This window comes from Aythya fuligula, chromosome 1 (assembly GCF_009819795.1).
Source record: "Aythya fuligula isolate bAytFul2 chromosome 1, bAytFul2.pri, whole genome shotgun sequence".
Lineage (NCBI taxonomy): Eukaryota > Metazoa > Chordata > Aves > Anseriformes > Anatidae > Aythya > Aythya fuligula.
In genome coordinates this window covers 8755458-8775680 of record NC_045559.1, presented here as the reverse complement: position 1 = coordinate 8775680, position 20223 = coordinate 8755458, and the positions used below count along the sequence as shown (strand labels likewise).

The following is a 20223-nucleotide window of genomic DNA, read 5'->3' as shown; positions in this document are numbered from 1 at the left end:
ATAATGACATATGGTATTGCTGGCTTTTATACAATACACGCAGACTCAGCTTTTGGTTTTTACAGGAAGCATGGGTAAGTTGAGTTCCCTTTCTGAAGTCTGACATACACATTGCTGTATCTGACTTACAACAGAAAGGAAATGAACAGTGATGAAAATGGTAGCTACACAGTTATCAACCCGGGACTGAATGTGCACACAAACACCAACATGGGTAAGGGCAACTTTCTGAAGCAATGCTCTCAGTTCCTTAATGAGGCGCACACCAATTACACGGATTTCCCACAGACTTTGTTCTCCTGATCTGTAGAATGCATGAGAAACGAGTAAAGTCTGTCATTTTGTTATCCATCAAAGCTCTCTTCCATGTGAGGAAGTGGCTAATTTTTCATTTCACACTCAAAAAGGCGTGAAAGGCAAAATGGAGGACGTTAGCTGGAAGAGAAGAAAGAAGGGCTGTGACTCATAAGAAGAGACAGTAGGCCTGATTTTGAGCTTGTGTTTCTTGCTGCATATCAGGAATAAGTTCAATAAAATCATACTGATGTCAAACAGACGAGAATGAGGCCAGGGTTTCCTGCTTATATGAAAAGATTTACACTCCTACAACAAAAATATGAATTGAGGAACAAGGAACATTTTACAAATGGAATCATGGTATACAGCAAACTTCTAACTTACAAGTTTTATTTACACTTGGACATCTTTTGATTTCTTTATTTATAATAAAAGTATTAATTCAGACAATGCAAATTTTCAACTTAAAAATACATAAGACCTTTGGGAGAAAATCCCAAAGAATACACACATCTGAGGAATGTCAGCTCTGTGTCAAGAGCACTGGTCTCAGCCACTAAATATCTTCCCTCATCGTCATTTGTTTTAGCTTTCTTGTTGTCTTTTATTTTTCTTTTCCTCTGCATAAAATAAGGCTAGCAAAGGGCCAGAGAAACAGCCAGAGTACAACACTGAGAGGAACAGGAGAGGTGCAGGCAGGGATCCCATTATTTGTTAATAGGATTTGTGCACATACCTCCCACACACCACTTAGGAAATTTACTCCCAAGCATCTCAGTGGCAATTTCAATTAGGGTGAACATTTAATTTCAGCAGATGGACTGCAGACTGGTGGCTATCAAACTCTAATGAATAAGGCTTGATAATTTCCCTCTCTTAAACTATGATTATGCTTTCTCTCTCTCTCTCTATTTTTTTTTTTTTAATGGGGAAAATCAATGTAATCCCTAAACCAATACTTAATTTGATTTTTCACTGAGCCTCTCTATGCTAGCAAACCCCACCCATGTGCCTGTATACAAGCCCAATGGGTAAATTAGCGGGTATTTTTGCAGATCTGTCACACATTTCTACCGTGCTTCTTATTCAGAAAGATGCCAAAGAACTATGAATACATCTACCCTCCCCTGAAATGGAGCCACCTCTGGGGTGGAACATGGCAGCAAATATTAACATGGGAACACAGACGCTAAATCCTATGTGAAAATTATGCAGAAAGTACAGAACACAGCTCGCGTAGCCTCAGGCTACCCAGAAATTAGCTAAAAGTGTACATCTTTTCTTTTTAATGAATGCATTCAAAATTATTGCCTGGCATGTGGTACTCCAATAAGGAACATCTCATTTGGTATCGAATCCCATTGTACAGTCTTGTACAGATTAATAGTGATGGTGAGCTATCTGATTTCAGTAAGAAGCAGTACTAATTCATAGGCAAGATGCACAAAAACATAACAGTATTTTGTTTTTGTTCTTGTTTTTGTTTTTGTTTGTTTTGTTTTTGTTTTTGTTTTTTTGTGGAAAATGTCCTTTCTTTAAATAGTGTTTGCAAACTATGTAGATGGTGGCCTGGCCGGCTCATGGTGCCTTCGGTTTCGCTTTTTTTTCATCTCCTGCACATGTTTCCATTTGGCACCACCCTTGTTTCGCTGTCGCCGTTTCTCCCGGTGCCACATCTGTTCACAGTACTCATCCAGGCTAAAGCTGGGGCTGCTGACGAGCTGGATGTAGTCCTTGTACCGCAGCCGGGACTCTGTCAGCAAATCCCTCACCCGGCCCTCCTCGTCCTCAGTTTTCTGAGTGCCTTCCATTTGGCCATTCTCAATGACATTTAAATTCAGCTTTACGATGGTGTGGACAAAGGTGTGTTCCTGGGCTTTGCAGAAATAGGCTCCTGCATCCCGTCTTTGCAAGCTGCGGATCAGCAGCCCGTGCTCGGTTTTGATGATCCTTTCATCTGCCTTCAGCTGCATGGTTAGACAGAGAAGAATGTGAATTGTGAATGTGAATTTCCTCAGAAAAAAAAATAGAACATGTGTCAGTGCAATACCAAAGTGGAGGCAAGGCAGGGCGGGCACACTGCACACCCTGTCGCACCACAAGATGGGGCATGCATGGCTCAGATACCATGAGATCCTTTCAATTCCTGAGTTTTGCTCCTAACTATAGCATCTGCATCAGTGATATTTCAGCATGCATTAGTAAAGGATACATAGCGTACAGCTGAAAGGCCAGACAGCAGCACTCATCACACCAGAATGCAGTAGATAGGCTGCATTCTCCAAGGAAGGTTAGGCGGTTAGTGCCATAAATCTCATTTGTTTTTTAACTGCTTTTCTTGAGGTATCCATAATATATCCAATATATGGGGGTACTTGTATATCTGGAATGATCTGAGACATTATTGCATTGAAAATAACTACCACTGCTGATTTTTAAAGTGAAATGCTCTGATTTTTATCTTCTTCAACTGGGATTTATAAAAGGAAACTGATCCTGCCTTTGACTCACTGAGACATGCTTAAAAGCACCCAGTGAGGTTAGAAGAACTTATAGGGGAAAAAAAAAAAAAAAAAAAGATTGCAAGTGAGAGCTGAAGTCTGTCATCATGGAACTGCAGTTTCATTTATAAATGGAAATATTTCCAAAAACAGAGTGATATGAAATGCTAAAAAATAAGGTGCACCTTAAAGTAATAACACTGTAAGATAAGTTACATATTTGGTGATCTGAAAATTATTTCCAAAATAACCTAACTCTGAACTAAACTAAACTAAACTAAAATTATATATATATATATAAAATAAATAACAAAATAAATAACATAAAATAAAAATAAAATAGAAATACAATACAATAAAAAAAAAAAAAAAAAAAAAAAAAAAAAAGTTGGGGCATTGGGCACCTAAGTATTTTTGCAGCTGGGGAACACAGAAAGTAAATGATTTGCCAAAGACCATATAAAGATTAGTAGCAGAGGTGTAAGCAGAAAGCAGAGCCCTAACTCCCAGACTCCAACACCAGCATTTCCTTTGAAAACAATCTTGTTCCAGCACAGAGCTGTCATCTCCCTGGCATGCGATGTTCTGCTGCCACACAGAGGCTGCAGGTCACAACAGCACCGAAGGGCCCGGGGTGCCTCTTACTCAGCCTGCAGCAAAGCCAGTGTCTTGATCACAGCCTGAGCGCTGCTGGTGGTACTGTTATAATGAAGAAAATCTTCTGCACAGGGCTGAGCACCGGCTTTAAAAAGAGGGGTGGGGGCAGAGAGAACCAACACAGAATCTGGAAAATTTCCCGGAGTGCACATCTGACCCTCCAACAGACTTCAGAGAATGAAGATCATGGAGGCATAAAGATGACTAAATTAGATTTATTCACAGTGGGTAAGCTACACACTGTTTCTTTATGTAAAAAATCTGCACACAATTCCCTCTTCTACTCCATGGGAAAAAAAAAAAAAATGTATTTCTACATATGATTCTCCATCTGTTATGATTCTAACTCACTGGTACTTTATCATAAGAGGGTATCTTGGAGCAAAAAGATGGATGAGGTGCCCTTCCCAGGGCTTTTTGCTTTCCCATTTTCTGATATTCTTTGATAAAGACTTTGGAAGGGTTAAATGATTTAAGAGACCTTTTCAAGATCAGCAGAAAATATAACACACGTGTATCTAAGTAATACATGAACAGAAAGAGAGTTTTCCTTGCTAGCCTGTATCAGCTACTACAATCTTCAGCAACCTATAGATTAGTAGATTAATCTACCTGTATATCTACCTATAGATTAGATATAGGTAGATATTGGCCTGTGTACTGCAATTGTTTTGACTGCATCAGAGAGGAGAAATCAAATGCTACAAAAACCTATGCTAGAACATGGCTCTGGCTGCCTGCTTCTGTGGCCAGGCATTGTTTGGATCCTGACACATGTCGATAGTCTTGTGTCAACCCTGAGTTTTAGTTTCTTTGTTTGTAAATTGGATATAATCATGCCTATTGGCACCAGCAGGGTGAAATCATGCTAATTTCTGAAAATTCCTGGAAAATTGATTATTTTCTGACAACAGGTGCTACATGAGCACCAGCCATATTTGATTTACTATACTGAGTTCCAACTGGAGAAATTATGGTCAAAACAGAAGAACAGACACAGAAGATAGCAGGGAGACAGATTAGAAAAGACCAAATTTTCTCTTCCAGAAGCTACAGCATAATAGTCTTCAATTTTATCAGATATTGGCACTTCGTCCCAAGTAAATGTACCTTCCTCATGGTTACAGTAAAAACAGAATCATAAAAGGTATAAATGAACCCAAAGATAAGTAGCTGTAGGCAGAAGTATGTCTAGGGCAGGTGTTTCCTTGTGCTGTTGTACTCCACAAAGCGAAGCAGGAGCAGAGGCCAGGTGGAAGTGCTCAGGGGTTTGGCTGTTGCAACATGACAAGGAAGCCCCTCTTTTTTCTGCCCAGGCTTCATGCTAAGAATGGAAAATCCTACAGACCCCCAGTTTGAGGAATTTAGGAAGAGGGATGGGAAGGTGAAGCTAATTTGCAGGCACTTGGGTTTCATAAAGCTCTATGCAAAGATCCAGTTCCCACATTGTTTCAGTGAAAACGGGACAGACCTCTTTGAGCTCAGGGCTGGATGCAATTGCAGTGGTAGCATCTGCCTATTGTGGCTCTGCCAGTATTGTAGTCTAGAGTGCCTTGACAGCTGTGTACCTCCTACACTTGGAAGTGCTCCAGCTGGCTCTTTCGGCTGGCTCGGCACCAGGCCAAAAAGCCCTCACTAGTGCTTCGCTCATTTTCAGTGAAAGGAAGGGAGAATAATGGCATATCTAGACTTGAAAAGATGACTGGACCCCCAAGTCCAGCACCCTGCTACTCATAAGTATTTACCGTTTGTGTAGCAGCCGTCCCTTTCTAGTTGTAAATGTGTTAACTCAGAGAGTTGCCCCACTCTGCCTCAGGATACTGCAGAGAAAGCTAACAGAGGCTAAATTGGTTGTGTCCCTTAATCCCAGCCCATCACAGCTTCTATTTTTAATGAAGCAGCATTCTTACAGAATGTCCTGTGTTAACCTTGGATATTGATTTACAGTGACTGTCACCTCCTTCTTCTCTGGGCCTTCATTGTTCATTCTTTTCTTATCCTCTGGTAGGATGAAATTATGGCTCCAATTTCACACGTATTGAGCAACACTTCATTATTGTTTTTCCCCCTCACTTCTCTTTTTGGTATCCTGTTTATGTTGTTTTACCCATAGGTTCAGAACTCTTCCTGTCTTTCCTCTCTACTTTTTCCCCCATAGGGCTCTGGAGTTTCATAAACACCTGGCATTTCATTACTTGGTAGTAGATCTTTAACCTTTCACTTGAATGTTTAATGTGCTCTTTGGTTCCTGACCTATAGATGTAAAACACATTTTATTAAATTTTGAGGAGAGTGAAAAGGCTACTTAGATTAAATACATCATTCTGTTTTGGTCAACTGTGGATTCTTCTCCCCCCCAGTTATAATCAATACCTCTCCTTAAATATTTATAAATAGGGTTTTAAAAATTCAGAAGTACAACGGCTTTAATTCACAAAAAGCTTGCTGACATGCTTAAATTTCAGCATACAATAAAAATTAAACAGGAGAGAAATAGTTTTGTTCAATTGGGAACCAATTGTAAACCACAAAAAATGAAGCAATTGATTACCATTAACTTTCTTTTTTACTGGAGTGGGAGCAGGTGATTTTTTTTTTTAATTTATAAAAAAAAATAATAATAATAATAATCTGAATTTTGTACATTTTATTCTTTATGGTAGGCACTTGAGGTTTGAAAATTACACTAAATAAAGTATGGCACATGCTATAGGAATTGGCAATATTTGATAAAGGAAAAATATCTCCATGTAAATCAAATTGATTTTTGCAACCTAAATTTAACAATAGGCTTTGCCAATAATGATGGCAAATCTTCAAACAATCAGTAAGTTGGAAAACAACCAAGGATTTGAAAGTGCTGTGGCACCAGGTTAGGTCAATGCCTTTTGTCCTTTGCTAATGATGTGTTTAGATAGCTCCCTCTTTACAAATAATTCACATGTCAACTCTTTCACAGTTAAAACACTGCACCTGTCTGGGAGAAGAAAGTGGCTTCAAAGCCTGCCTTCCCTCATTAATCACCATGTGAAAAAATGTTAGAGGTAAAGCTGGACTAATCATGGGTTAGCAGCAACCCCTGAACAAACTGTTGCAGGGAGGAGAGAGAAATGAGGAACATTTGCTTAGAAATCACATTCAACTTTGTTTTTTTCTATTGCCTTCTTATTCATTCTCACCATTTGAGTGGAAATAAAGATTACTCTGCTTTTGTTGGAATTATTATTATATGCAACTTTTTTTTTCTGTTGTCCTGGTAAACTAATCATGTAACTCCAACACAGCTGTAGAGTTAATTTCTCTACTTCTTCTTCTGCTGCTTTTTTTTTTTTTTTTTCCCTTTTTTAGCATTTTTTTTTAATTTATTTACTAAGAATTCACAACTAAAATGAAGAACGTGTTGTTGGTAGTGACATTATGGAGAAATGTGCATTCTGTTATTCTCAAGATGAAGCTAACTTCTCATTCTATGACTAATTTTTAAACTTTTACCCCCCGATATATTCAAATGAAAGCAGTAATATCACCTTATGTAGCAGCTCAGAGTTACATCTTTTTTTCCCCTTAGGAAACTGTCAAAAATATTAGTCTTACTTGAAAATCTCAAGGTATTAGAAAAAAAATGCCAAGCCAATGAGTCATAATAAAATAAAAGAGTGAAAGCATAAGAGCTATAATTAGTCCCTAGGCTGCAGAATAAATCTTATTTTCTCCCACTCTTGATCTGTTTCTTATCGACCGAAGGATTAAGTCTGTGTCTGCTACAAAAATACTGAAATTCACTCCTGTTACAGAAATTACTACTAGAAATTTAGACCTTGGTATATGTCCTCTTCCTTACTCAGCTCTCTCATCTGACTTTTAGGTTTTAGGGCTGGCCTATGCATCCTTTAGCACCTTTTTTATATTTTTTTTTCACAAGATTCTTCTGAACAGATGTTTATAACAATGAAAATCACAGCCATCATGATGCAAGAATCTCCAGCCACAAAAAGATATGGAAACTTATGTCTCATTCACCAGCATACACCCACTAAGGTCAACTGAACAGGACACAGATCCTGGGCAAACTGAAAAATGTCTTAGTCTGGCTAAAATGTTGAAAGGAAACAGCTCTTCCCTGATGAGGTCATGCTCCTGCGCCCATCAAGTCCTATACAAGAGTGAGTCACGTTAGTGTACCTACCAAAACATCAGGCGGTCATTGGGCTGGGTCTGTCAGAAAAAACACAGCCTGTTTTCCTACCCCTGTGGAGTAGGAAAATGGGACAGGGTGAGAATGGCTGCAGAAGAAACTGGAATGTTCTTCTGCCTTTCAGGGGATTTATTTTCACCTCCAGGTATGAATATACCAGGAAAGAGAGAGTTAAAAGCGACCCGCACCTGTTCTGTCACTTCAGACCATATGGTTTGTTCTGTCCCCTTCATGGATGCGTGGCAGTTTGGCAGGCCCCAAGCCCCAGGAGGCCCACAGTGAAGGCCAGCCTAAAGCAGAAGGCCTAACACTTTCCAGAGCCACAAGGCACCGAAACTGAGGGCTTAATAGGGAGCCTTGCACTTGTGTTTTTTTTTTTGTTTGTTTGTTTGTTTGTTTGTGGTTTTTTTTTTTTTTTTTTTTCCAGTCCTGATGCCTATTATATACCTAGGAATATAACACATAGGAATTTCAGAAAAAATAAATAAATATCTGAGTTTAAGCTTCAGGAAACTTCAGCACTTTAAGTCATTATGTAGAAATGACATCCCCACTTTATTTATTTATTTATTTGCTTGTTTGTTTTATGAACTCCATTCACCAAAACACTCTCCCTCATCTCAGTGACTGAAACTGCAAGCACAGGAACAAATGTGATCAATTGCATGAGCAACACTAACCACAAAAGCACTAGATATTTGACTCCTGACCTTAAAACAGCCCCAAACTACAGGAAAATGTACTCCCACTGGCAGCAAAATGACCTGGTGACAGCTCCTGGACCACAGGAGATCCTGTCCCTCCCCACAGGTTGCTCTGGCTGGAAGTCACACTCTGAACCATGACCCGAAGGGTGAAATGTTGGAGACATCCTGCTGGGCACAACGCTTCCCACCTACTCTGAATTTTGCCCTTTTCCTTCCCTCAGGAAGCTGTAATACATGTCAGAGAGAGTGTGTAGCTGTCTATTTGCAAAGCGAGGCTTAAAGACTTGCTGAGACATTGCAGCTACAGCCCTGGAACTAAAAGTCCGTAACCTAAGTTCCAGGTGCACAGAGTCATTTGAAAAGCATGGTATCGTCATCACAATAAGTTACACCGCTAAGACACGCACTGAAATAATGCACAGTGTTATTTGAGAAATCTGCTGCAGGAAGGGAGAGGGAGCAGAAAATATAATTGTAATGGGAAAAGTTATGGTGAGGCATTGGCTAAGCAAAGATCAAGCTACACATTAAATATGACTACCTTGTTGCTGTCACATATGGTATTTCAGTCAAGTAGAAGTACTTTGCAAAGAAAGTCAATTACTATGCCTGTCCTTGAATTTTCCAGGAAGGCCTCCAATTAGGCTCTAATACCAATGAACTCATTTCCACTGATAAAATAGATTCCAAATTAGGAAAACTGAAAATCTTAATTTAAAAATGCCCATATTAAAAAAAGGATTAACATTTTAACCTGCAAATACTCTTATTCCCTTTAACAGGAAGAGTGATGCTCAGCTTTTCTACAGATTGAGTGGATTTATTTAGGCAGTCATATCTGAAATTAGGAATTTAACTTCTGGTACATGCATTTTTAAACATGACATTCATATATGATTAACTCTATTTTAAATATATATATATTTATTATTTTTTTTCTCTCTTTTCCTTCTAAAAAATGAAATGTCCCAACATGGTAATTTGAGATGTGAAAGCTGAGTTTACTCAGGATGAGTTCCAGTTCTTAGGAGACTGGAACTAAACTGGGTCAAAACACTAGAAAATAAGAAAAAGAATTCTCTGGCAGGAATCAAGCAAAACTAATAGCTATATACTGTCTTTAAGTGATCTGATCCTGTAATTGTCAATGTGTGCATATGCATTTATACAAGCTGCAACCTTCAAAGACTGGAAAAATAAATAAATAAATAAATAAAATAAACTAACAAAACCACCCCAAGGAGTTCCGGAACATGTGCTCCAACTTCTATTTTATCAAAGCTAGATCACAGAAACACTGCTATGGCTTTAGGGACAATATGTGGTAAGAAGCTATTTGCCTACTGTTAGCATTCATAATGTAGAAAATCTGTCTGCAGATTTCTTCTTCAAATTTTCTTCTAAATTTGCCTCAGAGGTTAATCTAGCCTTTTAGCAAAGCTTTACTTTTCTCATACAAACAGATGTCAGATTGTTTACACAGAGCAAGCCCAGTAAACATTTCTGTGGAAGGCTGCTAATGTGCAAAGATGTATACTGTGCGCTTGCTGGAGATTCAAATGCCATCACACATAAGTGCACATTTCCATCCTCTCTCCCTAGATCACAACCTTGGCATGCTGGGTACTCCTGTAGTATTAGGAATCATGGTGTCTGGATTACTGGTATTTGGTGCAAAAATGGGAATGGGGGCCCAGACATTCCCACAATTAACCATTTAGAAACACAGATGTTGGTAAAAAATGGCATAGCCTTACTTTAAGCTATGTTATATAGGCTTTTAGCCTGCTCTGATTTTGTTCAAAAGTCAGTTTGATCTGCTGTTTGTTTTGTAATCAAATAAAAGAGAAATAAATAAATAAATAAACTGGGCTTCCTGACTTTCAGGTACCTGCACCTATGACATAGGAAAAAATCAATTTATTTATTTTTTCCTAAATTGAAACAGGTAAAACTTAGAAACAGCACTCCATAAGAGGCTTTCAAATCTCTAAAGTGCTGCTTCTTATGATACAGAAATATTATGTTATTCACAGAGACCTGACTGCTTCAGGTGAAGTTTGTAGCTCTGAGGAACTTGGACACATGCTGTAGTTGTGATGCATTGGTTAAAAAACATGACTGGGTCTCCTCATAACTTGATATGAACTACTGTTCAGAATTACAAAAGAAAAAAAAAAAAAAAAAAAAAGTACCTGCTTAAATTTATTTTTAAAATTACTCTTAAACACATGGTTTGAATTAAGCAAATACTTTTCTTTTTTCTCTGATCAAATATGTAATTGCATTTGCAAACTGCTGCCTTAGGGAAGTAGAGCACAGTCTTCTGTACAGGACACTTAAAGGTAAATCAATTAAAGCAAAAACCATGAATGCCCATAGGTTTTTAAAGCCTGATATACTTCTAGCTGGGTTTTCACTTTAACCACCTGTGGCTATGATCATGTTTGGCCTGCTGATCAGAAGACCACTTTTTTTTTCCCAATTATAGACTGTAATGGAGGTTAGAGGTGGTATTTCAAACCAGTAAGCTCCTTCCTTTGGCATTTAGTTCATGTTGGGGGAAGCAGTATGTCTATAAATTAGTGAGATGTTTATTCCCAGCAGAGGGAAGAATCTTTGCCAATCCAAAGCATAGGTAAGTAAAAGGGAGTAAATTAAAATTTCTCCATTTTTTATGGAGAAAACTCAGAGGTGACTCATATCCCTTTACTCTTGCTTCCTGGGTGAAACCATAACTGAGGTCTCAACTTTGAGGTGGCTTCATCCCTACAGATTTCCATTCATGTTACAAGCAGTGCTTAGGGGACGACAGCAGTGAGGAAGGTCTCAACCAGAGGTGATGCTCTCATGGGCACCTGCCATGGCTTGCATCTCCCCAGCTTTTACAAAGAACTAGACTACTTTATGCACTCAGAAAACCTCACAGGACAGGTTATCATTGAGAGTGGAAGACTGGTTGTGTGTTTGTTAGTTCCTAATTTTTATCTGGGATGAACATTTAACAAAAAAGCATATCTAACACCTGGGAGCAGCTCTTCTTTTCCCTTCTTCTCCTTCCACGTTGCCATGGCTGCAGCCACAGCAGGACTTGGCCTCAGACACAAAATCATTCATGTAATAGAAAGGCTATGAAGGCTCCTGAGGTTTGAAACTCTCTCAAACCCAGTCCAGATCAGTCCCAATTGTTGACCTTTTGGGCGTGTAAGAGGGCCCCTTTGTCACTAGGCCAGAAAGAAGTCCACAGGACATGGTACAGGGGCACCTGGAGGTTTTTCCAGCACTTCTCCACTGGTACAGACCCCAGAACTGCCTCCTGCAGGAGTTAAGGGCCATCACAAATCTCACTACTTTCTACTTCAGGTGAAAGGTGCAATTCTTTAAAGTGACATCTCTACATCAGCACAGAGTGCCATTTCAGAAAAATCCTCAGACTCCAAAAAAGAAAAAAAATAAAAACAAAAACAAACAAACAAACAAAAACAAAACATAACAAAACAAAACAAAAAAGGTCCTTGCTGCACAAACTGTTCTTTCTCTGGGGAGACAAAGAGAGAAGCAGCAAGACATACAAAGCCACAATGTTTAACAATATGAGGGAAGGTCAGACACTAAATGGAGCAGAGGTTTGAACATACTTTTGCCTGAAGAAGTAGTTGTGCTAGTTACTGAACAAAAAGTTTTGTTTGTTTGTTTGTTTGTTTTACTTGCAGTATTTATTTATTTTTTACCAGTATTTAAAGCCTAATTTCTCTATTTTTTTTTTTTATTTTTTTATAGAATGAGCATGTAATTCAAATTAAGTACCTAAATCTGCTTATGATTCAGTGCAAATGGCTTCTCTCTTCCCTAAATGGTGTTACCAGAATGCTGTGCAATACCTAAGGTGAGGCAAGGAAAAGTAAAACATTGGCTAATCCCAGTAACTCCTGCCTTTCAATACTCAGCTGAATTCTCTGCAGAGGAAACTTGTCTTGATGACTATAACTTACCTCTTCTCGATGTTCTTCTCCAGAGCGTTGAATGTACCACCTAATAGAGGCTTGCTGGGACTTAGGAATACATTCCAGAAAAGTTGAATTAAATTCAATGCCAAAAATCACCTTTTCATCAGCAGTTTCATGACTAATGCCTGGAAAGCAAACATGGTACAGGAGATTAACCCTGACCTTTTTTTTAAAGCAATGGGAAAACAGCCTGATTCAGAACAGATGCTATAAGAGTGAGTGAATTATAAAAAAGCAAAAGGAAACTTAACTTTTAGCTTAAACTATAACTATGAGGATTTAGAGGCGGCTGCTAACCTTTCTCCAGTGCAACTGTTTTTTAAGGAGGTCAATAAAATCTATATCATGAGCTTGCTCCATTTTAAAGCTGAAGCTTTTGCCTTTGAGGAATTTAAAATCTGGCCAATATTTTTCCTTTATGTAATGCAACTAGTAAACCTGAGAGAGGTGGAGCAGCTGCTGAAGGTACATCATAGGGTCTGGTTTGTTCCTCTCAAACACTTTAAAGGAGTTGCAGGGCTAAAGTCAACTGAAGTTTGACTTCCTACAGTATAATTTGAAATTCCCTGTAGTATGTTTCAGACCAAACACTAAAGTACATGAGCAGATCTAAGCTCTTTCTTGGGGATTGGTAGACCTGAACAAGTCATTGCTAAAATCTGCAACACAATCTCCCTTTTCAGGCTGTCTTATTTGTGTCTTATCTGCCTTATCATCAGACTAAGGCAGTTCCTTACATCCTTGCAATAACAGAGAGGAAGGTGAAAGCAGTGGTGTCTCCTAAAATAAATGTTTGCTCAACAATAAAATGGATACAGTTTTATATATATATATATTTTTTTCAATATAATATATACATATATGAGATCTGCAGAAATTCAAGCTCTTTGCATTAAATACTTTTCTTTTATTTCACTGTGCCACAGAGATTTTAGTAGAGCCAAACAACTTCATGCAACCAATGCGGTTTCTGGGATGGAATCTCACACACTGGAGCACTGAATTTAAGTAGGTTTTGGGGCCATAATGTTGCTAATTATCACAAATAGCATAAATTAACCAAGAGCCTGGAGTGGCACAGGTCAGCTTCATGGTTTTATGGCACACAGAGGTTATCCCCAGCTGGATGAAATTTCTCTTGGTAGTGCTATGTCATGGAGAAGGATTAATACCAATTTGCGTGCTAAGTCATTTTATATTTGTCTAGGAAAACTGACTCTTCCAGTAGCTCTTTATCCGTCCAGAAAAATAACATTGTCAGTCTTTCTGCTAGCATTTCTACACCCTTGAGCTTTGCATGGTCTCAGATGCCACTGCTTGGAAGTGATGGCAAGCAGCAAGTGGGTGAATTCTGGCCTTTCGGTAATGAACAAGAGTTTTTGCCACTGGTTTTAATGGTAATGAGACATTACCCTGACTTTGTTACTATGTCTATATGTACACATGTACAGCCAGAGTCCTCTACACTGTGCAACAGACTTAAGCTTTGATCCTGTGGCAAGCAGCTCTGATTTCTGCAGGGATTCACGCTGAGATCTGCAGCAGGCATCCAGCATTGCTGCGGCATGAAAATCACCAGATCAATGGAAAGTGGCGGCTTTTCCTGAATCAAAGCTTGAGTGCAGCAATACAATCAATACTGTTTTGACTGTGTTGCTCACTTTAATAAGCAAATATAAGAGCCCCAGACAAACCCAAACTTGGTTTTGAATGCTTTTCATTTATTTTATGCTGCCACAGAGATTGCCGTGTAACCACAGGATTTCATACTGACAGTGCACGCTGCAAGGGAACTGCTGCAGCTGCCAAAGGAGCAAGCCAGATTCTTTGGCACCCGAAAACAGGGTGTGGGAAAGGGAGGGGGGAACTGACAGGAGGGGCCGTAGGCTCTTGTTAATAACAGGAGTATTTAAGTAGCTGTGGGGAGGGGAAGGGGATGCTTTACCAGCTGGAGCTGGGTCTTAGGACTTACATCCAGTATATGTGATGGAAGGGGAAAAGTTGGTGTGTTCTGACTTAGCCCTTGAGGGTTTCTCTGTGGGATTGTCTTCCCTGTTTCTGAGTTAACCAAAGTCCCAATAACTGCTCGTGGTGATATGTGTGATGTTTTCCCTCCCCTGGGTGGGTGCTGGGGAGGGATGCCCATACAGCATCCAATGATACTGCCCTAGACTTGGCTCCATGAATTTAACCGTGGGTTAATATATCTGAATCACAGGGCAGCTACTTTAATGGTGTTATTTTCCCCAGTTTAGAATGTTTTCACAGACAAACAGGAACCCTAAAAGCAAACTCTGTTGTCAAAAGGACTACAGAGCAAGGAAAAGTGCAAAATACTCACTGTCTTCCACATCCCAGCATTGTGCGACCGGGTCTCCATATTTGACATCTTGCCTTCTGGCTCGCCTATGGGAAGAATATGAAAACTTGTAACACTTCAGGCATAATTGCTGGAATTCAACAGCAAAATACAGAGGGGCTCAGCAGATGTGGATGCACGTTGCTCCCACCCTACTGCTGACAATTACAGTCTTAACTAAAACCAGCCTCACCCTCAAAGCTGCATGTGGCCTAGAGAGATTTGTACAATTGACATCAAGAGAAAGGCCTGTGATTTGGGAAAACCACTGTGAGAGGAAAGAGAGGGGGAAAAAAAGAGAGAGAGAAGAATAAATCTGCCTGGAATAAAGAATGTGCCATATAGTGACATAAAGAATAGCTAAAACTGCTTTCAAACTGTCCATTCTGGGTGTAGGTCTCTTGGTGGGATGGACAGTCTTGGAATTATCTGGAAACATCCTTAATGCTGTGCCATGAAAAAAATCTGAGGTTCAACTAGTCATAATAAAACTTGAGCTCAGCATCAGCCCAAGGTAATACTGACGGGTAAATCTGCCATTAAAATGAAGAGGAGAAAACTTATATTGTAGTTTGTCAGCAAAAAAATGCCAAATCTGATTATATTTCATCTGCATGTATAGAAAAAGAGCTTAAGCCAATGATCTGGTTCCACAATTAACTTTCTTTGTAACTTCTGGGTGTGTTACTTAAACTCACTGTGATTTAGTGTAATTTTAGTGTCATAGTATTTAAAAAAAAAAAAAAAACACTTTTTCCTCTGTGAATGATTGCATTTATCTCCCAAGAGTTACAAACATGTTTATGTTTTAATTTTTTGGTGGAATAATTGAAGACCTGGGGAGGAGCTCCCTTTCTCACAGTCACACTAGAGCAAGACCTCACATCTACAGAGCAATGCCTCAGCAGGAGAGTGGGTTCCCAAGGCTGAACTGTCTGCTGCGGTGAAAGCTGTAGACATGCTGGAAGCACAGGCTGCTAGATGGAAGAAAAACATCCAACTGATCTACTGGAGGATTCCCAAGGCTGGCCACCCCATCCTTTGTTTCAGAGCCACAGACTTTTGGCCTACCAACCAAACTGCACATCTGTTGAAATGCATGGACCATCAATCTCCATGCTCCAGCCCACTTCAGACTTCAGCAGGCCTCATGTGTGACTAACTTTGCAGTGAGCCTGAACACTTGCTTTTCTCCTTTCATTTACGCTTCTCTGAATTTAGTTTGCTTTGGCTTTGAGGGAAAACACATAAAGTTCCTTGACACCATGACACAATAACCTATGACTCATTAACTTCAATGCTTTGTCTAATTGCTCAGGTCCCAGCCCTGCAGCCCCTGAGGTAGAAAATTTCATTCCAGATCCTGAGCTCAGACTGCAACCTCTGACCCTGGCTACAAGAATTACTGTCAGGAAGGCTTCATGCAAAGAGCAGTGAAGGGGCTGTGGACTCCAGCTCAATCAGCCATCTGAGAGCAATGGCTAAATCAGCCAAAAATTCCAACAGGCACATCCCACGTTGAATCAACAGCTTAGGTAATGCACTGCTGGAGCCTGCAGCACACTCTTCCTCCATGCAGATCCATGCTGCAGCCCTAGCTGGTAGGTAGAGAGCTCAAATAAAGCCTCTGTCACAGTAGAAAAACTGCTCCTGCTGCAGACCAATCGCACTACTTAAATCTCTGTCTCCCTCTCATGGCTAGACCACAAATAAAATTTAGGAGAGTGGGCTACGTTATCTGAGTTAGTTAAATTGGATAGGAAAAGCTTTTTCTTTTAGATCAGGGAGTTAAATGCATTTCATTTATTGAGTTAAATGCATTTCATTGCTGACCAATCTGGGATAATAGAGTGGTAGTATCCCAGTAGTGGTAATATCATAGAATGGCTCCGGTTGGAAGGGACATTAAGGATCATGTAGTCCCAACCCCAGGATTGATAACTTTTGCTTCATAACTATGGTGGTGCCCTGAACAAAAAGCAAAAGCTTATGAGGCTCTCACGTCTCTCTTCTATTGTCACAGCCTGGCCCTTGATCTGAGCATCTCATGCCTTAAAGAATTCAGTATAAAAAAGGAAAGTGATGGATTTATTATGTTAGCTGCAGTAGCTGAGTTACTGTCACACACACTTAAACAATGCTGTGATGTCTTCCCAGCTCTTCAAGCAGAAAATGTGAAACATGGCCAGAGTTTGATCAAATTTTAAGGTAAATGACATGCTATGTTAAAGTAATTAAAAAAAAAAATAAAAAAAAAAAAAGTGAAAAAGGTGACACATTCTTATTGGGAACCTCTTAAATTCTTGCAAGCAGCAAGATCTTTTACAGCACATGATATATTTTTTCCTTACCTTTTAGAAGTGGGGGCATATCTGGAACAGGAGTTTCCATCCCAGGCACAGTATGGGTCTCTGGCAAGGCAACAGTCTGCACAAGCCTTCCCATACGTGTGACATCTGTGCAGAGAGAGCTGAACCAATCCATCCCTGGAACCAATGTACAATTGCTGCTGCAAATCAGGCAAAGCGAATGAATTAGGATCTTTCTCCAAGTAGCCCAGTTAAAAAGTTCCCTTCCTCCGTGCCACACTTGCAGACTTTCAACCTTGTCCCAGATTTTTGAAAAAAGAAGGAGAATTCCTCCTTTACTGTAAGCTGTTTCTCAGGGCTCAGTGTGAACTGGCCATTCCCCACTAATCCCTGATGGAAAGGGGACTGCCGTCCTGGAAAGACACCAGCACTCAACACCCTTACACTGTGTCAAAAAACTAACCAAACCAAAAACAAAACAGAAGCAACCTATGGCAAGGAGGCTTTATTAACACATTTAAAAATAAGGGGCTGGATAGCCATGACGTTCATGACGTTATGAGTCTGGGAACTAGTGATGACTTTGTGTGAATAAAGCATCATCTTCTGCTTCTGATCTTCAAGTAATATGAGGATAATGTTACCCCCCCCCTCCCCCCCAGTGGGTGAGTGGATTGCTTGTTGAGACAAGGGTGGTCCAAGTGCTTGCTGTTGAGCCAGAACTGGCTCATGCAGCACTTCCAGCTGGCTTGCCACCTTTTTTGGGGGGAGATGGGACCCAGCTGTGCTGTGCGTGCCTGAACAACAAAATACCTCCTGTATTTGGTGTGTTCTGCCGGAGATGCTCTGGCCACCTCCATGGGGACGGAAGGGGTGGCTCTGGTGTCATGCTGCCTCCCGAGTCTGCACGGAGCTGCACAGGGCTCGGAGCTACCCTGAAACCCTTTCCCATAGGGGGAATGCCAACTGGGACCAGTCCCTGACAGGAAGGGACCACCCGGATTTAGACTGTGAATTAAGAGGAGGGGGGCTGGTGTGCAGGCTGTGTGTGCACAACATTCAGCACAATGAGGCCCTGAGCTCTCCTGACTACTAATGCATAAAAAATAACAATAATAATAATAATTTATTGTTAGATTGCAAAGAGCCAAGTATTTCTAATGTCCAGAAAATGAATGTGCATTGACTTCATTCACAAATCCCACAGCCATATAACTGAAGATTTGTTTCCATGAATAATTACTAGCTTGGGTACACAAATTACTGTTTGTAAGCAAATGTGAATTAGGCAGGGAAACAAGTTCAAACATGTCCCCTTCTTTCCACATCCATTTTAAGAGTTATCCATGGAAAGTTTGGCCAATAAGTAACAGGCACCACCTGAAAATTACAAACTGTTCAGTGTACCATATATCCTGCAGTAATTAAATGAGCTTGTGATTACCTGCTTCTGAGAAATCTCCATAGTCGAGATAAATGAAGGGTGCTAAAAAATAAGTTAGGAAAGTGCATTAGTTTACACATTCCCTTTTGTTAATAAAATGAGAACAGACACTAACTTACCCAAAACGTAAATTAAATTACAGATTAATTTATGTGGTTTAAACTAATATTAAAACAAAACAAAAACAAACAAAACATTACATTCTTGCTTCCAAAAATACATCCCATAATTTTTCCCTGCTACTTACAAGGTGACTGGCTTTAATTCTTAGAGTATCCTGACCTGGGGACTGGCAATGAGCCTTTGCATCAAGTTAAGTTCTTATTAAACGCTATTTGCATGGCATTTAAGGGATACAAAGGCAGATCTTCTTCACTAGGATTCATTTCACTTCTGTGAAAGACAGTGAATTTTTTGCCGGTGACTGATGTAAGAACAGGACAAAGCTCTGAGTATTATCTGTCTCTTAATAGAAGATAATTAATCTATGCCTACTGCTTAATGTTAATATGGTTCTAGAAAATAAGAGATGTTTTTTTCAGCCCCTCACCACCTTTAATTTTCTGGATTCAAAACCATAGAGGTAAAATAAATGTTACCAGTAAAAATGTGAAGGAATGTCTGCTGAGTAGAAAAAAAAAAAAAAATAACCTTTTATTTTGTTTTGTTTTAAATATGATATGGTACATTTGCCCTTGACGTTATATTTTAAGAATGCAGCAAATTGGTGCACATGCTGAAACTCCTGATTAGTTGGCAGGCCAGTGAGTAATCTTGGTATTATCAGAGCAATATTTATAATCTGTGTCCAAGAAGGTTAGAAGAAGGCATGGAGAACTTTTAAATCAAAGTTTTATCATACATCTGACATATCAAAAAGCATTACAAAAATAATTTTTAAAGATTCTGTCCTCATGCTTGGAAAACACAGCCTCTAAGACTCAAAATCATTTCTTTAGCATGGACAGAAATTCTGGCTGAGACCTCATATAAGAGAAAGAATATACAGGGACATGATCAAAATGCCAGGGACACAGATAAACTTTAATGAAAAAGCAAAGTGAAAACCGAAGAAGAGCTATATAGGTGAAGATGAAGCAAAAGAGCTATGTAGGTGAAGGTGAAAAAGAAAAGTGATAATACAAAGAATGAAGAAGAAACTGCAAAATGGAAAAGAAATTCAGCCAGAAAAGCACATCTCTATTTTTCTACTGTAATGGAATGTGTGTGTGTAAGCTTCCTCACCAGCAATGAGGTTAATAAGAAATTATGCTTGTGCAACAGAAAGAAGGTTTTTTGTTTGTTTGTTTTTTACAAGTTCTATTTATGAATAAGTTAATGGTGTTTGCAGGGCTCTGGTGACTTTTCTTCTCAGCCAGAATAACCAAATCAAAATGGTCAAAAACACTCCAAAAGATTAAAACCCACTCCAAAAGATTAAAACACAATGATAAACAAAACCTGCTTTATTTTCTTTCAGTTCTCAGTTCCTAAGGTGTTTTATTTTAAAGAACTTCTCTATATCTGTGAATTTTTTTGGTTTGTTTGATTCGTAAATTACAATTATACAAAGAATAATCATAAAGCTGAGACAACTGGAAAAGTAGCATTAAAAATACAATAATAATAAATGATTTGTTCTCATAATAAGATTGCAGACTAGAACAAGGCAGGAAAAATAGGACTTTCTATGAGCCTGAAAAATCATGGCCTGTTTTTTTTGTTTGTTTGTTTGTTTTTTTGTTTG

At 39.3% G+C, this 20223-nt stretch overlaps 1 protein-coding gene across 2 annotated transcripts in view; it reads right to left on the bottom strand.

The window, feature by feature from the left end:
- Positions 1-701: 701 nt before the first annotated feature.
- The window catches only part of SEMA3D (semaphorin 3D), a 144238-nt gene continuing 124716 nt past the window's right edge, over positions 702-20223 (bottom strand). Inside the window, exons 14-18 of one of the 2 annotated variants that reach the window (XM_032207405.1) lie at positions 18477-18518; positions 17075-17232; positions 14706-14770; positions 12350-12489; positions 702-2264 (exon numbers count right to left, since the gene is read on the bottom strand). In XM_032207405.1, the coding sequence (XP_032063296.1) occupies positions 1851-2264; positions 12350-12489; positions 14706-14770; positions 17075-17232; positions 18477-18518 (819 nt within the window). In that variant the 3' untranslated portion in view covers positions 702-1850. The remainder of the gene's footprint in view (positions 2265-12349; positions 12490-14705; positions 14771-17074; positions 17233-18476; positions 18519-20223) is intronic. The other variant, XM_032207406.1, reaches the window with a different exon arrangement.